General features: G+C 51.9%; 7 protein-coding genes across 7 annotated transcripts; 3 read left to right on the plus strand and 4 right to left on the minus strand.

Annotated features, from left to right (window-relative positions):
- Positions 1–719: 719 nt before the first annotated feature.
- L3040_001133 (uncharacterized protein) lies at positions 720–2,586 on the minus strand (the record flags this gene model as incomplete). Its single annotated transcript, XM_007293148.2, has 4 exons — positions 720–734; positions 922–951; positions 1,016–2,389; positions 2,482–2,586. 4 exons carry the CDS (start codon positions 2,584–2,586, stop codon positions 720–722), a joined length of 1,524 nt encoding a protein of 507 aa, XP_007293210.2.
- Positions 2,587–3,422: 836 nt separating this feature from the next.
- On the plus strand, positions 3,423–4,340 carry L3040_001134 (uncharacterized protein; the record flags this gene model as incomplete). Its single annotated transcript, XM_007293149.1, has 3 exons — positions 3,423–3,586; positions 3,697–4,001; positions 4,090–4,340. 3 exons carry the CDS (start codon positions 3,423–3,425, stop codon positions 4,338–4,340), a joined length of 720 nt encoding a protein of 239 aa, XP_007293211.1.
- A 1,539-nt stretch (positions 4,341–5,879) lies between these two features.
- On the minus strand, positions 5,880–7,046 carry L3040_001135 (uncharacterized protein; the record flags this gene model as incomplete). The annotated part of the gene is made up of 2 exons (XM_007293150.1): positions 5,880–6,101; positions 6,174–7,046. The coding sequence occupies 2 exons, from the start codon at positions 7,044–7,046 to the stop codon at positions 5,880–5,882; spliced, it is 1,095 nt and encodes a 364-aa protein (XP_007293212.1).
- A 574-nt stretch (positions 7,047–7,620) lies between these two features.
- On the plus strand, positions 7,621–8,747 carry L3040_001136 (uncharacterized protein; the record flags this gene model as incomplete). Its single annotated transcript, XM_007293151.1, has 3 exons — positions 7,621–7,716; positions 7,764–8,199; positions 8,251–8,747. 3 exons carry the CDS (start codon positions 7,621–7,623, stop codon positions 8,745–8,747), a joined length of 1,029 nt encoding a protein of 342 aa, XP_007293213.1.
- A 461-nt stretch (positions 8,748–9,208) lies between these two features.
- On the minus strand, positions 9,209–9,940 carry L3040_001137 (uncharacterized protein; the record flags this gene model as incomplete). Its single annotated transcript, XM_066155438.1, has 3 exons — positions 9,209–9,581; positions 9,667–9,860; positions 9,938–9,940. The coding sequence occupies 3 exons, from the start codon at positions 9,938–9,940 to the stop codon at positions 9,209–9,211; spliced, it is 570 nt and encodes a 189-aa protein (XP_066013453.1).
- A 269-nt stretch (positions 9,941–10,209) lies between these two features.
- L3040_001138 (uncharacterized protein) lies at positions 10,210–11,244 on the plus strand (the record flags this gene model as incomplete). The annotated part of the gene is made up of 4 exons (XM_007293153.2): positions 10,210–10,340; positions 10,407–10,998; positions 11,110–11,125; positions 11,180–11,244. 4 exons carry the CDS (start codon positions 10,210–10,212, stop codon positions 11,242–11,244), a joined length of 804 nt encoding a protein of 267 aa, XP_007293215.2.
- A 1,721-nt stretch (positions 11,245–12,965) lies between these two features.
- L3040_001139 (uncharacterized protein) lies at positions 12,966–14,064 on the minus strand (the record flags this gene model as incomplete). Its single annotated transcript, XM_007293155.1, has 2 exons — positions 12,966–13,476; positions 13,529–14,064. The coding sequence occupies 2 exons, from the start codon at positions 14,062–14,064 to the stop codon at positions 12,966–12,968; spliced, it is 1,047 nt and encodes a 348-aa protein (XP_007293217.1).
- Positions 14,065–14,478: the final 414 nt, after the last annotated feature.

Here is a 14,478-nt window from a genome sequence, read left to right on the forward strand (position 1 = left end):
TCTGATGTGTTAGGATGAAGTTGAGATTTTGTGAGAGAGAAAGAGGGGACCGCAAGGAAAGACTGTATCCAACTGAACTGTTTACATGATATATCAGCATTGCAATTGAGAGCAAAGGGGCCGCTGTTGATACAAACCTGTTTAGATTTAACAATAACGCATTACGGGCGGGAGAAAAGAAAATAAAAAACATGTATTCGCAGAGCAAAGAGTGAGGATGGTGGGAGGGGGGGTGAGAGTTGACGAGGAACGATCTTTTCCGAAAGCTAGAGCGCTCGAGACAATTATAGAGTACGGCTAGCTAGCGAGCGGCCCCGGCCGCACTTAGTCCCCTCCTGTCAACCCTGACAGGCCACTACTGTACGTAAAAGTCACTGCCGAGAAACGGTAAATCCCGAAACCGACAATCGAAGTCGAAAGCAACCAAGTGCGAAGTATCGTCAAAATGCATTCTCAAAAGTATACCGATCTTCGAAATAGCATTCATTCCCTAATCTCGCCCAGTAAGTGTCGCAAACCAATGATTGCGCTTCAATCATTCCAAGAGCGCTCGCTGGCTCCTGCACCACCATCCCTTCTTACTTATTTAGCCCTTGTTCTTCTACCGGTACCTGGAGCAAGAGAAAAAAAAGGAGAGGTGAGGTGTACCTACTGTTACTGAAGGGTTTCCGGGTTGAGTTTGTTGGCATACGGTTATCAATCAAAGCTTACCGGAATCATTAAGATTCCCTATACTACATAACATATATCAGCGGTTAATTTCTCCAACTGCTTGTATGCAGAGATAATATTACAGGCAGACCATGGCAGCTTGGTCGTCACTCGGACATAGTAGAGGATGGAAATGATGATCAGCAACGTACACAAAAAGACCAAATTTCGCGTAGGTAAATACAATCATAAGCAGATATATCTCCATACCTGACTGACCATCCAGAAACCCCAACGCTTCTAATACAACCCCAAAGACATGCCTTCAAATTCATCAATCCGCTCTTCGGGTCCGCCCCCACACCTCATCAGGGTCTTTTTTCCCCTTTGTCTCGGGCACTTTCCAGCTGACGAACACAAAGGAAGCCGCGGCCAGTACGGCAAAAATGAAATAAACCCAGCCCTTCCCGCCAAACCTCTCATTCAAGAAGGTGTTCAGTATAGGGAAGAACTGGGCCACAAGGAAAGTGGCGACATAGTTTGCCCCCAGAGCCCAGCTTTGGGTTGCACCGACAGCTTCTGTGCCCACCAACTCGCTGGCCATCATGAATGGTACAGGACCGAGACCACCGGCGAAGAAGGCAACGAATAAGAGCACCGAGATTGCAGAGAGAAATTTGAACTCCCAGCGTAGGGCTAGAGCCAGAACAAGCGACATGGTTCCCATTCCAGAGATTGAAAGGAGCAAGCAAGCCTTACGGCCAATCTTATCCGGCAATGGAGCGCATGCTACGGTCGTGAAGAGGTTGACAAGCGAGATCATGATGGTGAGTAGGGAGGAGGTGATGGGCAACACGCCGTGAAGAAGTGAAACCGAGTACATCATGATGCTGTTGATACCGCAAAGTTGCTGCGCGCACATGATACCGATGACAGCAATGATCGCAGGCCGGTAGAAAGGATCTCGTATCACTTGGAAGAATCCGACATGTGCCACAGACTTGGAAAAGGCTCTGCTTGTGATGGAAGGACGTCTCCCTCGGGCCTCGGAGTCAACCAAAAGCCTCTCCTGTTCGGGAACGTCCCTGTCAACATCCCAGTCTTCGATCTCCTCAGCGATAGAGGACCCGTGGCCCCGGATACGCTGAAGAGTTCGAACAGCTTGCTGCGGATTTTTGTGAGATGCAAGCCATGCTGGACTCTCTGGCACAAAGCACAATCCTATGCCCTGCATCAGGCCAAGCCCAGCTCCAACCGCCAGTATGATCCTCCATAGCGAGTCTTTGCTGAGATAGTATCCCAAACTCTGTGTGATCAAGATGCCAATATTGATGGTAACCTGTGTCATGGATCCAAACAGCCCTCTCTCTTTCGGTGGCGCAACCTCCGAGATGTAAATCGGCACAATGACGGTCGAGGCGCCTGCCCCGATACCAGCCAGAAATCTGCCGCCGGACAGCATAGGCACTGAGCCAGACAAGGTTGCCAGACCAGAGCCCACGACGAAGAAGACACTTGTAATTCTCATAGCGAGCAGCCTGCCATAGGACCCAGCAATCGGACCTGAAGTGATGGCGCCGATGAAGCTACCCAGAACGAACATGGAAGACAGGGCGGCAAATTCGACCTCGTTCATGGGGATACATTGGGGAAGCTTGGAGTCGGGCTTCGAGCCAAGCTCGTCGACGTTGGAGGTGTTTTTGCAGGTAATAACATCTTGAGGAGCGTTAAGTTCCGACTTGAGGATGTTAGCCGAGTATGGGGGAGAGTGATGGGGGAGAGGAGGCGTAAGTAAGCGAGTAACTAGGCAGGTAAGGTACGTGTACGTACGAGATGGTATCCAAATTGGAGGGGTCCTAATGTGGAGATGAAGATCAGGTAAACCAAATAAAGGGTCACGTCGCGAACGGACTGTCGTAGTCCGGGGGAAGCCATGTTTGAAAGTTGAGGTGAAGAATTCGCTGTGACTGTGACTGTGTTGTGTGTTACATATGTGGTAATGGTTGATGTTGTCCTTCGAAGATGGCGGCCGCTCTGGAATGGAACTACGGGTAGGTAGGGTGTATGAGAGTAGCCGAGACCCCAATCCAGACCCGAGTCTCGAAGTTTTGCAGTACCAGACAGTACTGTATCAAGTCATGGATGGCATGGATATTGACTTGTTGGAGTCGAACCGTCCGAATTGAAACGGGGCAGGCATATGGAGGAGTGTCAACTTTGCAACTAATTCTAATTGATGTGGGGGAGTGCGCGGCTGAATAATATGGTAATCAGCACGTGGAGTATCTACAGAGGTATCTTATCTGTCTTATCTACCCCCACCCTACCCCACCTCACACCCCACGTGATCATCGACTTGGCGACTTTGTTTCATCGATGGTCAAAGGGAACAATTGGAAACGAACTCTGGGCTTGTCTCGGCACCCTTACTTATTGGCCCCTTGTCCCTGTACTGGACCGGGCCTGGCGTGGTCTGCCCCGACCTTTGTTCTTTGCTACGTGTAGCAGTTCCTATATTGTAACTCCTACCTCCATCAGTCACTCTCTCTTGTCTGCGTGCAAACCCTCTCCATATACTGATACTTATACTTATTGTATCCCCATCTTCCTCCTCTTGTCCGTGGTCCTTCAAGCCTTTAAAGCCACTACCCAGTCCAGTCCAGTCTAGTCCAGTCCGGCCCGGTCTTTTCGCCCTCAAGCCCCCTAAGCCAGCCCCTCAGCTCCCCCGTTCTCCCTACCACCACGAGGCTAGTTATCTACTAGGCGCAATCATGGCGTTGCGACCGTCTCTCCTTACCAGAGGCCTGCCAACTGGACTCAGCGATACGGGCTCTCCAGCCTCGCCCGCCGAGCAACGAGACGATGCGAAGAAGAACATGTTGAAGGCGATGCGGGCCCTGCCTACTCAGCATTACTGGAATGTGTACTTTGACAGGTGAGCAAGCGGCTTGAGAGCACTCACAGCTTCACTCCCCGGCTTTCCGGTTCCAATCCGCACGAAGTACGAAGTACTATGTATACGAAATCCCTCTAACACTGGCAAAGACAGCAGAAGGAGCAGCAAAAGTCCCCGGATGGGTCCTACACAGCGTCCCTGGAGCAGCTTGGCTCCCAAATCGAGTCGGTTCAGGACTTCTGGCGCTACAATAACAACACGCCCGTCGACCAGATCAAGATGCGTGAATCCATCTACTTGTTCAAACAGGGCTTCCAGCCCGTGTGGGAAGACCGAAGAAACATAAATGGAGGGAGTTGGACTTTCCGAGTGCCCAAGGCCAACGGGCCCGATTTTTGGACGAGAGTCCAGCTGATGGCTATTGGAGAGAAGCTGCAAAGCATTCTCGATGTTGGTACGTAGAACTTTGACTGGGACTGGAACCGAAAGACCGAACGAACGTATCCATATCAGATCGTAAAAGTGCTGACAAAATGCTGCAGGTGATCAACTTGCCGGCGTCGGTCTCTCGGTCCGTTTCAACTCGCACCTCATCTCCATCTGGCATCGCGACGGCTCCAACAAGAAGTCGATTGACGCCATTCTGGCCACCGTCCTTGAGGAGCTCCCCGCAGAGCTCAAGCCGAAGCCAGATAACTACTTCTACAAGAAGCATTCCGACCACGCCGGTTTCAAGGCTCCCGACCCCGCAGCCACTGCTTCTGCTTCTACCGTTCAGCCTCCCAAAGCATGATACCCATTGATTTGAACGATGAAGAGTAAGGAAAAAATAGCGTACGATATACTCACAGATTCCGTGTATTGCATTGTTGGATTTGGTGTTCTGCGTTGTTGCATATTGTGGCCATTTCGTTGGCAATCGGAAGTTTACGGCGTAGACACGCTCGCCTTCGAGATAAAAGTCCAACATAATGATAAAATTTTCTCGAAATTCGATGGAATGGAGTCCACGCTTCCTGTTTAGCGTTAAACTGCTGTTAGCAGCTGTTCCACTTGAAATATGACTTTTTTTGCCCGACTTATTTTAATATTAGGGTCCACAGCGGAAGTTTTCTTTCTACAACAAATATCCCCTTGTCAAAAGGACAAAGCATCCAGCATCTCAAGCCCGGCTGCCCGGGTAGCTCAATCGGTAGAGCGTGTGGCTCTTACGACCTGTCTGTAGCAATACTGTCTGCGTCAAGATCACCTCAAGGTCGTGGGTTCGAGCCCCACCTCGGGCTCAATTCCCGAGGTTTCCATCTAAGGAAGCTTCTCATCAGCTTTTGCCTCCTAATTTTTTTTGTGGCGTTTTTGGGGGGTTTGTTATAGACCGCGGCAATCGCGGCTCATACCGGTATTTTGCGTGTTTTTTCACCAGCTGCTTCTCCATGTAAGGGATTGTCAATCCAGCAATCTATTTAATTACAGTCTCGTGCAGCAGTGCTGCTCCCACAACCTTATTAGCGTTCCATTCTGAAACCTCAACCGCCTTTCAACGTTTTCTTTTGCCGCTAGCAGGGCGAGCCATGCATGTCAATCAATTACCTACCGGTACTTCGATTTCACTCTGCAGTCGCGGAAATCTTCAAGAATGGTTGGCAGACTTATTTGGCCGTATCAGGATCGTGATACGTACCGGTATCCGCGACAGCATTTCACTTCCTTACTCACTGGACATTCCTGCGTTATCTAGTATGTCGCATCTTCGTGCCATCGACGACGTACCGCCGAGCGCCACATAACCAACCACCAGCACGATCGTCGAAGTACTTACCTACTCCCCGCCCTGCCTTACTTGCGGCAGTGGATCTATCTATATGTACATTTATAGAAAGAAGGAATGTGAGATTGTGAAGACATACTACGTACGTAGTACAAACACGACATGCTCAAACTCAATCTAAATCTGGAAGTTTTTTTGTACAGGAAAACATTCGTGGTCTAGCTCTATGTATATAGACAGTCATATATACATGCATGCATACTTACATACCTTTCCAAAAACCTACCCTGATAGTCCTTCGGTTGTGAGTCTTGAGAAAATGCAAAGTATGCAGGTCGTTAGACAAGTGCAGATGCACTACGGAATCGCAAATGCCAATTCGAATATGCCCTCCAGCACCCCCCCTCCTTCCCCTCAGCCCATACCTGGGTCACCGACCCACCGACCCAAAACGCCGTTGCAGCTCTAGCGAATAAAGTGGTATCTTGGTGTCTCTGTGGACATGCAAATGCTACGCGAGCAAGCAGGACAGCCCCTACAATAAAATAAAATAACACAACCACTTCTCTACTTGCCTCGGCCATCTTTGCAGTTGACATGCACGAGTCTATGTGTCCATTCCGAGTGGCCACCTTCGATCACGACAGCCGTGAGCCGGTGGCCCTTCAAGCAGCTGGTATCCAGTCCTAAGCTGTACTTGTCGACCTGGAGGCCCTTCTTGGAGTCGTGACCAAAAATAACGGTGGTCCGCTCATGCTTCGGAAGAGTCTTTTGGTACTTGTTCCAAACCTGCAGTACGTTAGTACTTGCAAGATAGATAGCCGAGAGAGGGGAGTAAGAGCGAATAATATGGAACCTCACCTTCGTCCAAGCTTTGCCTTTCCTCCCCTCACTTGGTACGCCTCCTTTGCCGATCGTCCTCATGCTCATAACAAACGACGGGTCCTGCTTCTCCAACCTCACACCCGGGGCTAAGCCAGCGTGTACCACCACCACCTCGCCCATAGACCCGAGTTTTCCAACTCGCAGGATGACCGGGCACTCCTTGAGCCACTTCATGCGCTTGTGTCCCAGGGCCTTCACCAGCCTGCGATCGTTGTAGTCCCCGTGGCTGAAGCTCTCTTCTTCCAGCGCATCGTCCTTCTTTGCCGAATCCTCGCTGGGCCCAGGTAGTTCCGTTTCGACTTGCTCGCGCTTCATGTCTGCTGCTGCCAGTATAATGCGATCCTCGTGGTTTCCGCGCACGCCCGTCGCTCCCAGGCTCATGGCCAAATCCACCACCCCAGGCGAGTCCGGACCCTTCGAGACCATATCCCCGGCCAAGACTAGATGGTCGTGTTTCTTGTTGAAGCCAACCTTGTGCAGGAGAGCCTGCAGCTCTTCCTTCATGCCGTGGACATCGCCAACGACCACCAGTCGGCCGGGATGACGGTTCTTGCCGGTCTCTGGGACGAATGTGGCAGGGAGGTCCATCAGCTGGGTCATGTCCGAGAAGGCGGGGTGGTCGCCCAGACCATATTGCTCTTCGACCATCGGCTTGGGCTCAGTAGGCTGCTGCGACGAGGCATCTTCTGTTGTTATTGTTTTTTCCATCAGGTCCATGATCTCGGAACGTTGGAAGAACAGCACAGAGATCAGCCAGGAGACCAGTCCGAAGGCCATGATCCTTAAGAACATAGGTCGCCGGGACGGGGTTTTCGTCCCGCCCTGGTGAAGAGGGAGTGAGATAGGCATTGAGTCGTTCGCTGGTGGAGTCTTTGGATGGGCAATGAAATGAATGCGGCGTCTCTCCTCCCTCGCAGCGACTCTGCGAATCTGATCAATCTAGTGGAGTCTGCTCTTCAAAGTCCTGGATATGTTGATAGACGTGTTGGTGTTGTTCATGTTGATTGTCTCTTAAGTCGGTCGCCTGTCACTCCCAGTGCATGGGAATGGCGAAAGCCGTCTTGGCGAGGAGATCCGATCCCCAGGCGGAGGTACGAGTCATGAGTGGCCATTAATAGTGGGGCTTGCTGCCGCAACTTTTGGGGCCCTTACTCCGTACTTAGCGAGCGTACATAACGTGCTTAACGGTGTACCGTACGGGATTATCTCGGCCCGCACCAGCCACGACAGCCACGACATCCACGACAGCCATTGACCTCAGCCTTTCTGGTCTGACGAATATTCCCAGCTCCGCCTTGCACAGTCGTGCAGTCGTGGTGAGGTTCCTTTTTCCTCTTATAAGTTGGCTCACTTCTCCCTTCCTCACACTCCCCTCCTTGCAACAAAACGCGATACACAACCAATCAATCAGTCAATCACCATCATGCCTCGCGCGACTCGAGAAACCAAACTGTACAGACAGGATGCGAAACTCAACCACAATTTGTTGACACCGGCCGAGCGCGAGAGGCTGATAGAGGTCGGTCAACCGCCCCGTTTGGGAAACAATCTCTCACAGTTTCGCAGCCATATCTTCCATCTCCGCCTTCGCGATCTCCTACACGATCTGGCAGAAGCTCAGCCATTCCAACAATTCACATCGACAACCCGAAGGCGCATTCGAGGCTCGGGCTACGGAAGTTTCTGCGCAATCAACTGCACGCCCTTCTCTATGCCATCGTCCACACTCTCTTCTCCGTGTACGTACGCTTACGGCTGGGATACCATGCCGTGAAGGACAGAATATTCGCCATTCTGTACTATCACCATCGAACGCCCGAGCTTATTCAAAAGGATGTCAAGGGATTGGGCCGCTTACCTACACACCTAAGTGTGATTCTGAAGCTCGAAGATGGAGGTCGTGGTGGCGCCGGGCTAGAGGCCCTGGTGGACGAAGTCGCCGAAATATCTGCGTGGTGTGCATGCGTGGGCATTCCGATGCTTTCTATATACGAGAAAACTGGTATGTAGCAGGATTGTGGTTGCTGGTGGACCAATTTTAACAGGTACCCAGGTATCCTCAAGGCGTACGTTCCTGCGACCCATAGGGCGGTTTCCAGGAAGCTCTCCTCATACTTCGGGCCCCAGCAAACGGTATTGTCGATGCGAGCACCTCACATACCCTCCATAGAATCAGCTCCCAGTACCTCGACAGGCGAAAACGCCAGAGCACCAGTCAAAAATTTATCAGTGCTGCTGCTTTCCGCAGAGGATGGCCGCGACTCTCTAGTCGATCTCACCAAGACTCTCGCGGAGATGTCTCAACATTCAAAGATATCCTCAAACGATATCAACATCGACCTCGTCGACGCAGAGATCTCGGAAAGTGTCATGAACGAGCCTGAGCTCCTGATATTGTTTGGACCTACAGTTGAGCTTTCAGGCTATCCACCGTGGCAGATAAGACTCACGGAGATCTTCCATGTACAAGACAATCACGGCGTTGGATATCAAGTCTTTTTGCGGGCGTTGTACAACTATGCTAATGCTCAGATGAGGTTTGGCAGATAGAGTAAAATTTCGAGTCGAAATCAGGGATAGAATAATCAGATGTGCTTTCAAGTTCGTATTTTCTTTGTGCATGATAGCCGGCTGGGACAGCTCACTCGGATTAAAACGACCAGAGTGACAAGCGTCATATCCCTGCGGTTGTAGCGCCGGTTCACTTTCCTCGTCTCTCCCACGATATCATTGCCTTGTATTTAGTTGCCTCCAGTATTTTTGCTTGGTGCTTCCCGCAGAGGCTCCTCGCGATCTGGCTCTGATGACCTTCCATGTCGTTGCCCCCAAATCTTGATAGATCCCTTTTGCGCGGCGGCTTGTTCGCTCTTCAAACTTGCCCATAGACTGCACAGCAACTTAGCCGAAAATCCCATCTCTCACGCCGCTGTTCTTGTCCCCAACGCCATCATTGCCCATGCCCGGACTCCAACTGATCGTGACTTCGTATTCTCGTCAGATGAGCCTATCATCTATCTCCACACGCCTGCTCTCCTCATAATCACCTCAAACTCATCTTTCTCCACACCCTTGGCCACCCCAGCACCCCCGTTGGCCTCCAAGATCATGCGGCGCATCAGCTCTTCGTCCACATCCTCCTTCAGTGTCCTCGCAACCCTTTTCAGCGTCGCAAGTGTGATTCGTCCCTCGCCTCCGCTGCTAGTAAACAATGCGAACGCCTCATCTACTTCCTTGGCGTGGGAATCGGACGTGCGGGTTCGGTTGTGGAACTTCAAGGCGCAGATAGCGACGAAGGAGCTGTAGACCGCGAAGCCCTCTTCGTCAGGGTCAAGGATGGATATAAACTCTTCGAGTTCATCTGGGCTGGGCGCAACACCCAAGGCTCTGCCAGGAAATCTGCATGAGCATCCCCTCTGTACACATATGGAAGTATGAAGTAAGGAGGAGTGAGGCGAAGCATACTACTTACTTCATAGCGCGGCGCACATCTCCAATCGGGATGACCTTCTCCTTCTCGCCCTTGCGCGTCTCCTCGAAAAGCTCGAAGGCCTCCTTGATCTCTAGCTCCTCTGCCGCGGTGATGTTGTGTTCTTTTGCGAGCTTGGAGGGGCGCTGTTTCGCGGTTGACGTCTCGGCCGGCTGGGCAGCGCGACGCTTTGCTGGCTGTGGGAATCTCGTTAGTCTTCCAGGTGTGTGCCTACCATACTAGAATGAGCAGAGGGCAATAAAGTTATATTTACCATAGTGCGACAGCGACAAAGAATGATCCAGCTGTTGTGGATGTTGAAGTTGCTGTTGTTGTCGGGATTGATTTACCCCGGCCTTCATTCAGCCTTGCAGGGAAAGGTTGGAGCAACTGTAGCCGACCCCCCTCTTTCAACAGCTTCAATCGATTCAATTCACCCCATCCCCCCCAGTCACACTTTTTCACCCTACTCTATCTTCCACTTACAATAAAATAAATATCTCACCCAAGCTTGCGCCTCTCAAAGCCATCAAGCTCTCGGCAATCATGGCTCAAGCCGCCATGAACCAGGAGGATATCAAAGCTCTCGAGCAGCTCCGCCAGCGATTCTTCAACCTCGCCAACAACATTGCATCACTGAAACAAGACGTACTGCGCAGCAACCCACTTCCACCATGGTATGTTCCGTGTCTTAAGTGCTTCCTCACGCTATACGAACGAAGATCTGATCAAACCCTGCACAGGTCCTCCCTCCAAACCTCCGCGTCCATCCTTGCGAGCAACATCGAGAGTATCACGAATCTCATGTCCAAGAATGCCGACCTCTTGAACAGAACAGTCGTCTATCCATCCACCAACTTCCCAGGCCGCACACAGGAAGGCATCCTGACGCAACTACTGCGCAAGAAGATGGAGCCACAGGTCGAAACCTGGGTCGAGGAAGGCCGTACTACTCACGCTGAGGTCACAGAGGGAGGTACTGATGCGAAGGCCGAGGAAGAGCTGTTGGACTGGGCGAAAAACTGGCTCGGTGGCCGCGTGGCGAGGTATGTTATAAATGAGGCAGGGGACAACTATACCTTCGAGGAGCGCGAACTAGGGATCGAGAATGTCAATACTGGGCTGCGTCGAAAGCTCGAAGAAGGCGATAGCGCACGGAGCCGCAGCCGGAGCCGGAGCCGGAGCGGGAGCGGGAGCGAAGACGAGGAAGACGCAGGAACTGCGGTCACAGCTGTGCGACGAAGCAGTATTGGAGAGGTCGAGTCTGGCCTGGGACCACTGAGGAAGGACCCTAATGGCAAGAACAGGAATATTGAGGATATTCTGAGGTTTGGGGTTGGTGGAGCAGTTTTGGAGGGACGCCGGTGACGGGTGGACGAATCAGATATGAATGAAGGACGTCAATCTTAGCGTCGATGCTGAACGACAAGGAACAACATTTACCAGGACAGACAGACTACTAGTGAGTCGGTTCTGGAGGCTCCATGATGACTTCCAATCTGGTTAACGTTTCGAGACACTCTCGACAGACTAGTGTTACCAGCCTATCGCAGTTCTATCACCGGGATTCTGCAACACTAGGCTTACCAAAGCCAGATGTAAGCACAAGAGCACCTCTTATCAGGAATAGGCTTTACGTTGGTCATGGCTACCATACGTCCCCGGCATATGCCAAAACTGTGGCTTTACGAATCAATAGGAGTAGAAATGACTTCTGTCATTCCAGCCTCACCGGTTGTGGCCTTGCCTCTCTTGGAGTAGATCTCTATTCGCAGTCAGCAGGCCTGGGGTTTTGTTGTTGTAATTGGGTTGGCGCTCAGCTGAGTAAGATGTGGTGCTCTTGATGCAGCTGAGGTTACTTTGTCACCCCCGAGGGCCGATTTGAGTGGTACAGAATGGTACTTGAAGTTCTCTTCCTCCCCTTGTGTTTGATTCCTTTTTTGCATTTGTTCAACTTCATGTCATAGTTCACTGAAGTCTTGTTGACTAGTGTCACTCTCTCTTTCACACAAGCGACTACCTTCTTAACCAAGAAGTGACTACCCTTTACTTTATAGAACGACCCGGCAGTTCACGCGCGGTCTCGCAACCTGGCAGCGCTCGTAGGTGCGCCGGGTCGGCGTTGAGGTGCTGAGACGGGACCTCTGGATTGGCGGCTTAGAAGCGATTTCGGGCGAGGAGAGCAGGACCGGGGAAAGGCGCGAGGGAGAGGCGAGGAGAAAGGGGCTTGGGGAGTGGAGGGAGCTCTGTGCGCTCTGGGGCGGGATGTGGATTGTCAATCTTACCATCAAAGGGAGCCTGCGCGTGAAGCTGCTGCAGACCGATCCGGGAGAGCCATCCAGCTCTGCTGCTCCCGAAGGAGCGACTACTTCTGCTTCTGCCTCCGCCTCTGCTTCTGCTTCTCCTCAGCCTCCTCTTTTCTCTCTCCTTCAGCGGACACGGTGTCGGCAAACGAGAGGTGCATCCTGGACGTCAGGTGCGACTGGGTCCTTCACGGCCTCCTCGCCCTCGAATCTCTCCGGTATCTGGAGCTGGAAATGAGAGACGCGGGTGTGAGCCGCGAGGAGAAACTTGTCCTCTGCGCCGGCCTGGAAGCGCTGCTAAATACCGGCAAGAAGAAGAAGGGGGCAGAGGCCGATGGGGGGTGGAGCGGTGATGCACGGGTGGTGTTGCTGGAGAGAAGCGAGGTCCCGGTCTACGGGAAGGAGGGGCCGAATGGTTGTAACTTTGCCTGGTTCGGAGGGGAGCCGGGTGATGAGATTTTCTGGCATTATGATAAAGATTTCCCTCCCGTGTGGCTGCTAGTTATTTTTTTTTTTTTTTGTTGTTGTTGGTAGTCGCATGGGCTGTCTCGCAGTACAGTATGCAGCTGTGAATTGATTGACATCGATGCTGTCGCAATCCATCTGCTTTTTGTAGCTTGCTTGAAGGTGCAAGGTGCTGCCATGAGTCTGTTCTGGATGTTCATCTCGGGGGGTCTGTTTTGAAGGAGTACCTAGTTAGTTAACTTACTAACATCGTGAATTAGAATCCAATTTGATTGTCAGTCTACCTAACCCCTACGTTTATTTAAGCGAGTTTTTCTTTGGGGGGGGGGGGGGGGGGGGTGGAGTTTCTTGGAAATCTTGAGACATCCAAGAAAGAAGTAATCACTAGGTAATCGATGACTTGAAGAGGGATAGAAGGATCAATTCGATGCTCTCTGATCATTCTAGGATTTGAGGAAAGTTGAGTCTTCGTTCATATCAGCATTCCCTCAGGCATGTCCTTCATGACGAGTATCTTCCCCTTGCTGCTCGTCCTCACTCATCGCTCCAACCCTTGTAAACAATACGACTTCCGTAAACCTCGCCCTTCTTCAGCACGGACTGAGCCCTCCATTCGGGTACGTTGACCGCGTTGACGTACCGACTCGGCTCGACACAGAATCCGCTTCGAGCGCCTCTAGCCTTGACGCCGTCCACCTCGGCCACATCAATGTACTTGCCGGTGTAGAATTGGAATGCGGGCTCGGTGCTCAGAACTTCCAAGTGGATCTTCGTCAACGGGTGGTACGCAGACACCAGCTTGTGGAGCGGCGACGAGCGAGTGTCGAGTGGAACGGAGGATGCGGTGGATGGATCCACGATGAAGCAGTCGTCGATGTCGGGGAGCGTTGGACCGAGAGTGAAGGAGGTGTTGGCCTTGACCTCTGGGTGACAAGCGGTTTGCGTGCTGGTCGGGATGCCTCCGTCGTCGAGTGGAAGATATGCTGAAGAGCAGAGGGTGACCTCGGTGCCTTCGATTGTGGGAAGGCCACTGAGGTTGAAGTACCTGCAGTTGAAAGTCAGTCAGTAAAATTCGGCTGCCAGTTGGGCCTACTTACGAGTGGTTCGTAACATTGACCGCGGTCTCTTCGACTGCGTCACCGACCAACTTTACTTCATACTCAATCCCCAGAACTCGCACTTCCTTGCCACTCTCACTCTTTTGCAAGCCGGTAGTGTATACGACGCTGACATCCAACGTTCCTGGATATCCCTCTTCGCCATCCTTGTCCAGCAGAGTAAACTCGACACTCTCGCCACCCTCCAGCCCATCGACACCCGGGATAGTGCGCACACCGACCAGTTTGGGGCCATGCCAGACTCTCTTGCCCCATCCCACAACACCACCATGCAGAGCATTGGCCCCGTTGTTCTTCGCCAACGGGTAGGATTTGCCATTCAAAGACTGGATTTCGGCGTTGGCGATGCGGTTTGCGACCCGGCCGATCGTCTCTCCGAAGAAAGGCCCATTGTGAGAGACGTACTGCGATTGTTTGGGGAAGCCTTGCACGATGTTCAAGTTGCCCTTTCCGACCAGGAAGGCTTGAATGATGGCCCCCAGGGAAAGAAACTGGAAGGGCGCTTCGCCGGCCATGGCGAGGTTAACCTGTTCTGGTGCCGTGTTGAAATCTGGGGATATGGGTACGTATTTACTACTGATTGCTGATTGACTGAAAAGCTTGAGGTTGAATAATCAACCAACAATGGATGCAGTCCGAAGAAGATTAATATAGACGGGAAAACAGCGTCTGATCTGGCGAGACATTCAGCCTGTTGTCGGCGGCGCGGGGAAAAAGGCTACACGAGGCTGAGCCAAAGAGGGGTAAATAGAATAAGTAGACCAGGGACCTAAACAATAACTCGCTAAAAATAAGGCATGTACCTATTGGACCGGCAACAACAACCTTGTAGTTGTCAGCTCGCTTAGGTGGCCTCCTTTCATCCTTTCAGACTTCGATTCAAGCGAGCATATTGCGCAATGAAGCCAGCAAGCTTTAGTATTCTCGCA

The sequence above is a fragment of the Drepanopeziza brunnea genome, assembly GCF_022702325.1.
Source record: "Drepanopeziza brunnea f. sp. 'multigermtubi' strain 214-2 chromosome Unknown ctg1, whole genome shotgun sequence".
Taxonomy (NCBI): Eukaryota; Fungi; Ascomycota; class Leotiomycetes; order Helotiales; family Drepanopezizaceae; genus Drepanopeziza; species Drepanopeziza brunnea.